A 9546-nucleotide genomic window follows, 5' to 3' on the forward strand; every position below is an offset into this window, starting at 1 on the left:
GTCCATGTGTATGTGGTTTATCTTTCCTCACGCCTACACTGTCTGTCTAACGCAAATCAAATCTCTCTCTCCTTTTTTATCCCTCAGTACTGTCTGTTACCTGATTACCAGTGTGGTGCCTTTCAGATTTCCTTACTTCTTTTTTTTTTATTTCATACTTGGATACTGGTCCTTGTATCCCGTTTACATGAGAGCTTTCTTACCGTAATGGTGTCACTTTTCTGCCCTGCTAACCTTTATTTGGTAAACACCTGAGGCAGTAAATCTGTAAAATATTTGTGTGGTCGAGGTACAATGTGACTACTGTATTTGAATTTTATTTCTCTCTCTTCCTGAAGCTGTTGCCATATTCTCTTATGGATAAACATTCACATTCATCTCCTGCTGCAGCAGGAGACACTAAGCCGTCAACCCCACTCTCTGTGCTCTCCACCTTCATGACCTGCTCTGTGTACATGTGTTTCCCTCATGAACAGACAGTAGATGGAAGAGAGGTTGGAGCAGTTTCCGTCACATTTGTGTTCTGGTGGGCGTCCACGTTTCTGAGGTGATTAATGGTAACGGCACAAACTGCCCATGGAAGCCTGTCTCCATCTGTCCAGCTTATATTGCTTTGTCTGTATCTGGCGTCAGTGCTAATGTAACTTCTTTGTCCGGCTCTGCAGCAGAGCACACACATACACGTACTCGCACACACTCTCTTCATGTCCTTGAGAGACGATGCCGACAGCTGGGTTCGCTCGGGACGTGACTCTGTGAGATGTGATTGGTGGGAATCCTTCATCGCCCCTCTGTGTGGACAGATTATTCTTCATCAACCTAAGAACCTGTATTTTATATCTCCTGGGGAATCCTCTGCAACTAGATCAATTCTCCTTAATGATAAAAAGCTATCATTGGCCTGCAGTCTCCCACTCCTCTCCACAGCAGGCACTGGGTACCAGAATGTGCCTAATGTGTTGGAAATTTCATTTAACTCTCCCTCATCCATCCTCTGGGTGGCTAGTGGCTGCCTGCAGCCTCCTGACGCTCTCCTCCTCTTACCCCTGACTGTCTTTCATGTACGAGGGAAGTGCAGAGAGGGTGAATTTTCAGGGCAGGAGGAAAATGAGAGGATGTGGAAAGACGCCCAGATCATAATGTGAATAGCTTGAATTGTAAGTGTATCCTTCAACTTTGTTAGTACTGTGGAGAAGATGAAAAGTGCATGGAGTAAAATAATCAACAGCAGACTCAGCATCACATACAATATTAAATAGCTGTGTTTATTTCATGTGTTTGTGGTCTTCTCCTCTGAAGAACGCCCTGCTGTAGTATTTAAATCACTGAACAGGGAACTGTTATTGTTCCCACTCCTTGTTCCGCCACTATCTCTCATCACACCCCCCTTCTGTGAATGTGTGAAAATACACTAGCAAACACAATTGTGCCATGCTCTGCACCCTCTGCTGTCAGGACAACTCAACTAAAAAGTAACTTTACTAAGATTTGCCCATCCTGCACACTAAACTGCCTTTTTAGACCAAAAACACCAAGACGTTTGAAATTCAAATTCACCAACTCCTTATAATTCCATGCCCCCATTTCTAAAGTTAGTCTGGTAGAGCTTCAGCTTTTTATAAACACAGCTAAACAGCTTTTAAGCAGCAGCTGAAGGTAATCGCAGCTCCCCTGTTTGTATTGGAAATGGCCTGATGCTGCTGTTAATCCCAGCTCTTTTTATGAACGTGACATTACATCGTGACAGTCCATAATTCTTTAAAAAATGCGATCCTGTCAGTTTGTTCATTTTGATTGCCACAAACCAGGCTATGGTGTCAGGATTCGCCAATGACATGGCAGGATTCAAATGCAGTACTGGAGAGACTCTTTCTGGTGCAGGTGGTTTATTTGAAAGTGCAAAGCCAAAACAACGAAAACTTACTTCTTCACAAGACCAGGAACAAGGCATAAACCAGACGAGGCATGAACTATTAAGCACAAACTAGAAACTTGAAGCATGCGCTGAGCACAGGAACAGACTTGACCAGAAACACACAACAGACAGATACAATGATCCAACAGGACAAAGTGAGGGAGAGAGGTGTATATATACAAAGGGGACCAGGTGACAGGAGTTAGACTAATCACAAAGACACAGGTGAATGTGATGACACTGAATAACCCCACACAGCAGACAACAGGAACAGGAAACAGACAGACAGGACAACTGGAAGTAAATGTAAAATGCTAGGCAGCATTAACAGCAGCATTACCAAAAAGGCATCTTCAGTAGTTACAGCTGATGATCTCAAACCTTGTGGCAGTGTTAAACCTACACAAAGCCTTGCAGTCAAAACTGTATTTTCAGGTTTTTCTCGACCACATTGATTTTGTATTCTGCGTATTAACCATTGCTGTTGAATCAATACAGATCAACACCAAAGCATGACATCCTATAGGCCGCTGAAACTCACTGATACAATAACGTTTGCATGGTCCTGTGGTTAAAATTATTAAAATAATTTAAAATAATTTAAAAATAGTGCTGCATGATGTTCACTGATGGCTGCACAGAGAATTGTCTGATAATTCACTATGAAAATGATCATTACTCACCGCCCTGGTGCTTTAATGTCTGGTTAAATAGACACATTATTTCTGATTAGGGGATAAAGTACTCGTCGGTCATTTGTAGACTGGGTGTTCACATCAATGTGTGGATGCAGCTCTGTAGAGCTACACTGAAGAAAACTCCACTAATTATTTACATTCCTTATTTAAAAATCTATGAATGCAGTACATTGTCATCTTGGACTACAGTAAATGATAAACTACTATCATGACTGATCGTTTTTTTATCAAATATTTAAGCATCAGGTTTGACAAAAAGTTTAGTTTTTGCTCTGCTCTTTTTGATATAATCCTTATTTATTTCAGTAAAAAAAACAATTGTCAAAAAAATACTTCTGTTGATAAATCACCTTGGTAAAGGTCTACAAGTTATTTAACTGTTAAGTTTAAACTATAAGAACTTTTTTTTAATTCCATTTTTTTATTCCATTCTTTTATACAGGTGGAGATGTCCTTCATTCTTTACACTACCTAACCACTGGTGTAGCAGGTTTCTATCTTCTGGCAACAAGAGGGTTTAGTCATGTACAAAGCAAGTTGTGACACATTTATCTCTTGCTCATAGACTTGAATCCTTTGGGGACCTATGACCTCATCATCAGGTCTGTAAAACGTACTGCACTGAATTCACAACGAAGGTGTGGAGGCTCATAAGCTTGTGGTTAGTTGCTGCGGAAACGACACAGTCTAATACTAACACTGCCGAGCACACCCACAGGCCTTTTCAGGGACACAATCTTACACCCAGGCCCACTTAAACTAGCATCTGTGACATCTTAGTTTACCCATTAGCCAGTCGGTGCTGTGAGACATTCTGGATAAGGAGACATCTGAGTCTGCTGCCTTTTTGCTGAGGAGATGTTTCCAGTAATCAAAGCTCAGGATCATGTCAGTTCAGGCATCAGAAATGTGCAGAGGTAACAAAATGCCTGGTTTGTGGCCCTCCTGGCTTCCAACTGTAAACCTATGTGAAACTATCCTATATGCATTCCTGTGACACCCACAGGAGCACATCAAGATGCAGCAGGGTGAGTATGTGAAGTGATTGAATTTACCTGAGAGCACTGTGAGCAGTGCATCACGTGTGCTTCTGATGTGTGTTTGTGAGAGATCAGTGGAGATTGGTCCCAGAGCAACAGTCAGCTCATTGTAGGCCCAGCTATGTGTCAGCCAATAAGTCAATACATGACAGACCAGGAGTTTGGTGTTTTTCTTACTGTGATGAAGAATATGAAGCATTCTCACTGTATGAGCCCAGGTAGACTTTCAATGCATATCATATAAACTAATATTTTAAAACAATTATTATGCCTCTTTCCCAAATTCTATTGTCTACAGCACGATCAGGTGAGGTGAGGCCTAAGTAAATCCCATTAGTCACAGGGCATGTTAAGGTTCACCGGTCCAGCAAAGGGCCACCTATAGAGACAACTATTCACACTCAAATTCATTGGAGTAAAAAATCAATATAATCCTGTATGTTTTGGTTGATAAGAGAGAACCAGAGAACCCAGAGAAAACCCAGCCACCCAGAGGTAAAATACAGAAACTACATGTAGCTGAAGCCAATCACCTGGTTTAAGAAAGAATCCGATTAGTTCAGATTAGTTTAAACCTGAGTTCAAAAGAGGGCAAGTATTACTGTATACCTTTAAATAATGTATTCATTACAACATACACACTATACTTACAATTTATTGTTGTTATTTTTTTTAAACCTGACTGCATTTTGTCATTGATGAAATATGTTTTCTTCCTCCTTGCTGATTTTTTTCCCTATCTTAAATAAACTCAGCAGCAGAGGACGCATAAAAATGTATTTTCCTGCAGACTGGGTGGCAGTATGAGATATTGTTGTCTTTTGCAACAAATGTGTCTCATTTGTTGCTTTTTGAAACAAATCCAAAAGAAAAGTTCTTATTAGTGGCCACCAGCTGGGACCTTTTGTGCCAGAAGAATAGAGTGGTGTCATTTGTTGCTCGCAGTCAGTTTGTTATAACTTGGTATCAATAGAAGAGACCATGTTTTCTCGCGTGGCAATCTAATCAACACAAATAGATAGAGCCTCCCTTTGGTAAGACACAGGCCAGAAGCTGCAAGGAGGTCACAGCTGCTTGAAGAAACACTCCATATGAGCTGTGTTTCACAGTATAGTGGTTGGAGTTTTTAACATCACAGACTGTTATAAAGGAACTGTGGTCAAAGCACTGTGAAACATCCACTAGAAGTACAATTCCAATTTTTCAGGCCAGGATTCCAGACAAAGAATACACATTATACACATTTTAATTGGGAAAGTAAGTAAAAGGCAATTACATAGAACTTGAAACCTCATATTTTATGGTCCTGCGTCTGTTCCTGTGATTATCATCCACACATTGACATGGGTGAACCAACATCATGAAACTCAATCAAGGGGTGGAGGTTGATTATTAATATCATAACTCTCTGCTCCAACAATGACCCAAATGTTTCCACCAGTAGGTCAGAACTGATGAGGTCAATAGAAACTCAAGAAAAGTATATCTGCCTCCTGTTAAAAATATACTGGTGAAATGACCTGGGTGACTTTCACAAACTTTCATAAACAAATCCCTTGGCTTGTAGAATATAAAAACAATCCACCACCTCCCAACATCTCTGGGTTTTGCTGAATTTATTTCCTTTCAGAACTGCACCAGTACTTTATGCCTGGACTTCTTTGGAATATACAAAATGTTTGGTTTTCAACATAGGGGTTTGAAAAATGACAAATTAAAAACAATGTTTTGAGTTCTCCAAGTTGCAAACTGTTCACTTCACACTTGATCTAGTGCTCCTAGTTCTCCCCATGTACCCTAAAACAGTTCCTAATGTAATGATAACGGTAATAGAAATACACATTGAACTCAACCTATTAGTACCTTGTACTACTTGCTGTGGTATAAAAATGCTAGTAAACACGCTGGAAAACTTGAATGAGACTTTATCCTATATTACATCAACAACCGTTTATGGTTATTACAGCACCAGACTTGTGGGTGTGTGTGAGGTAGGTATTGGCAGGTCATAAGGGTTACACTGATTCCCTGTTTAAACAGACAAGCCTACATAACCTTTTATTCTCTATTAAGTCCCATGTGCTCTGTAGTCATTAGTAGTCAAGTGTTGAAGCCTATTAGAAGATCTCATTGTTTTATCACTGTGTCTGTATTATCCTCCTTACAGAACACACTCATCTATCAACAAATGAAACTCAGTGTTTTCTGAGCACAGTAATATTGATCCACACTTGCATGTTATTGTTAACAGTTGAATTCACTTTCTGAGTGAAATTGAGCCGGTTTCTTGGATTACTGCCACAAAATATAATATATAATAAAACTTCCACAGTTTCTCAAATGCTGGAGCTCCTCCACAGAAACTGATCACAGAGAGAGGAGAACGTCTTAACTAGTTCAGGGAGATTTTCATAGTCCTTGGAGTCTCAAATTAAAATGCCTCTTCTGTGTCCTGTGTCCATGTTTGAAAATTCTTAGATAAGAAACAAGGAATGTTTGTGCTGCAGCAGTGTGATATCTGAGTACCAAGGTCCACAGACAGAGACATCATTTGAAAGACTGATTGTGGTATTACAGTTTGCCGAGTGTTCCTTTTTAGGATTTAATGAGTGACCGTTTGCTAATATTGAACTCTGTGTGGAGGCTAAAAGTCTGTTACCTATCAGGTAGAGGAAAGACTATGTCAAAAAATAATTATGAAAAATGGAATTGCTGTTTCACATTTTCCCTCTTTATATGTTTGTACCATCACTGAGGATAATCACTGAGGGTTATCGTGACCCGACTCCAACCCTATCTAACGTCGGAGCCAGTATGAACCTGATTCTCTGCAGGTGGTGTGCTGGTAAAAGAAATGATTCATCGTGAATACATGAATATAATAATTAGATTAAAACTGCAGGTCTGCAGCACCAGAGTAACGCTTTAAAAAAACACACATTTACAAATGCTATAAAAAGTTATTGTAGCACGATTGAAGCCATGTTTTTACTTGTGAAGCAGAAAAAAACCTGCTTTGTTTTTAAAACGTTAACAATTATGTCAAATAATTATTGGCAGAAAATGGAAAGGTTCTTGGATTGGAGCGCACACTGTGGATGGGACACAGCAGATATAAGAGATTACCGCTGCCAATCGTGCTAGCCTTCTTATATTTGACTGTTAGAGGGATGAGTATTGATTAATTAATGCAGAGCTTAGATTACATGGCAGCACGGCGGCTCAACGGTGGTTGGTGCTGCTGTGTTGCAGTTGTAATCCAGCAGCTGCCTGGAGCCTCACTGCATGGAGTTCCTCTTCTTCCATGTGGGACTGAAAGTGCACAGCCACGTTGAACCAAGTGAATATTTAATGAACCGGACCGGTGTGTGGGCATTCAGACTGGCCTAACAGTGGAGTGTATTTGGCTTCATAATAGGCTAGATGTGCCTATTAGCAGCACAACACAAGATAGTCATGAGTTGTGCTAGGTCAGATTTTTTTCCTGCGATACGAATGTCAACTGACCGTCTTCACTTCTGTCTGTGTGTAGACCAAACAGGAAAACAGCACAGTTTGGGATCATAAGGGTCGTAATTTATTTTGTTCTGTATAAGCAATTGTTTTGCTTTTGCTTTTTTGTTGTCCAATTTTTTGCTATTTATCCTCTGTGTCTCGAACATGACTCCTAAATATTGTACAATGTTGGTAAATCAGGTCTTAACTGTTTTCCAGTGTTGCCACTTGAGTGGTCTGCCAAAGGTGACTGGTTAATGGCTGCATTTGACCTTTCTGTAGACCACTAACCTTTGTTTTGTGAGGTACAAATCTTGTATAGTTAAATTATCCGTGGAATCAGACCTACCCAGAGGCTAAACACATCTGCACCGTTGGCTTCAAATGAGGGGTTAGTGCGGAGCCACCGTTTGTTGCTTTTCTGTTTCCTTGGTCAAGGTTTTTAGTGTTAATGAGTTCCTATCAAATCTCATTTCCCTCCATTTTTTTTCTCTGTGCTCAGAGGCACAAAAACATCCTGGTGACTGCAGTAACTCTGAAGGTGAAAGAGTTGTGGCCATTTTAATCTTGTTCTACTCTTTGCCATGCACCTGTCAACAAACACAGACACACTCTATACAGCAGCTGTAATATTAGGCTTGTTACACTTCAGGGAAAGTGCAGCTTGCTCTGCTGGCAGCTTCCTCATCAACTCCGAGTTGCTGCACCCTTCCTCTGCTCTTTTATTTAGTTTACAAAAGTATCAGATTACATATCATGTGATCGTGTGTGAGTATATGAATAGGTATGGAGTAAGAAGGTGGGTGTGAATGTGGGTGTGGCTGTGTCTGGTAACTTCTCCATTAGTCTTGAGCACACTAGATTATAATATGAGAAGCAAACAGTTTCTTAAAGCGACAGTACAGCATGAAGCAATGATAATAAATTAAATTGTTCCAACACAAGTGTTTAAGCAAAAGAAACAGCACATAGTGTTTAAAGAAGTTAAATGCTAATCTCGATTCTGGTGTGGAACAGCTCCAGGCAGGTCAGTGTTTTCATCAGTCCTTTAGAGGAGGTGCAGTGTTAAATTTCTCAGTAAGTCGGTCACATTTCTTTTTCCAAGAATTAAGTTTAAATAGATTTTACGGAACACACTCAACCTATGAAGATCTGCTCAGATGTTCAAATGAAGTAGGTAGTGTTGCTGAACGGTGCATCATGTCAGAATTGTGAACTCAGTTTACCTTTTAGCTGATACCCAGATGGATACAAGAGTACACCTGCAGAGTGTAATGTGTCAAAATAATGAAAGCCATTTTTTATTACCTCACTTTTGGGTTCCATGAGAGGCAAAATCAAAACCGCGATTGAAATTCTAGCAATACGACAGTCCTACCATATTTGGAACTTAATGTTCTTCATAGTGTCACTCCAGAGGGACTGTTTGTCTTAAAACAGCAATGTTTTAAGGACATCTCCAATGGTTGTGTGTAAAATTATGAATTATGCACCAAACCAAAGACTTTGAGCCGATGTAACGCCTCGTCAACTTGACATGCGTGTCTGTTTGTGTCTTTCCACAGCAGGATGTATTGTCTGCTCCTTTCACCCGTCAGACTGTCAGGAGAGCACACGGTCTACGGTCAGCAGCCCACTCCACACTCTTCACCCAGCCTCCCACTGCCCTGTCTCCACAAGTAAGTGTGTGTGTACTGTATACAGATATTTTTGGATTTTGAATGAAAAATATTTGTCCGTCTTTTCACATTGATTTTTTTTTCGGCCTCCTTTTTTTTAAGCATTGTAGCTGGAAAACTTTAAGTATGACTTTAATTGTGTGTCTGCCCTATTGATGTGCACAGCACTGGAATTCAGGGATTCTTAAAATATTGACTGCAGTCAGGGTCAGCAGCGTCAGCACTTTCTGACCTCTTCATCTCGCCGAAGAAGTTTCGAAGTTACAGAGGTCAGGTGGAAATTGGTTTAATCATTATAAAGCCAGAAATTTGACATTGTTTCAGATAATGGATCCGTAGTTGCCAATTATATTCTGTCAGTCCCTGTGGGATTTTAAGCTTAAAAAACCTGCCAACTATGGCTGACAATGGCTGGTGTACTTTAATGTAAAACTACTAAACCGTAATAAATGTACAAAGATTCTGCTGGCAGCCTCAGTTGGCTGATTCTTCTGCTGTCAGAGATTTTCCAACAATGCTCTGTTTCTTACAAGGTAAATCTGTTGTTTGCATTATTTTCACTTAAGAAGTAATTATCATGTAGAAGAAGCCTTTGAAGGTTAATTGGCATGGGAGTCGTTTGATAAAGACGTTACGGAGAAAATGCATTCCCTGAATTTAGAGAGGCCTCTATTTAAAGGCAGCCTCTGCCCTGATTCAGTGCTGTTTACATGAAGTGT

The 9546-nt window shown here is 40.2% G+C and overlaps 1 protein-coding gene across 1 annotated transcript in view; it reads left to right on the forward strand.

Annotated features, from left to right (window-relative positions):
* mcu (mitochondrial calcium uniporter) overlaps positions 1 to 9546 on the forward strand; it is a 55685-nt gene that overhangs the window by 16237 nt on the left and 29902 nt on the right. The window contains exon 2 of the mRNA XM_008322280.3: positions 8714 to 8827. Coding sequence (XP_008320502.1) covers positions 8714 to 8827 — 114 coding nt within the window. The remainder of the gene's footprint in view (positions 1 to 8713; positions 8828 to 9546) is intronic.

This window comes from Cynoglossus semilaevis, chromosome 12 (assembly GCF_000523025.1).
Source record: "Cynoglossus semilaevis isolate Cse_v1.0 chromosome 12, Cse_v1.0, whole genome shotgun sequence".
Classification (NCBI taxonomy): domain Eukaryota; kingdom Metazoa; phylum Chordata; class Actinopteri; order Pleuronectiformes; family Cynoglossidae; genus Cynoglossus; species Cynoglossus semilaevis.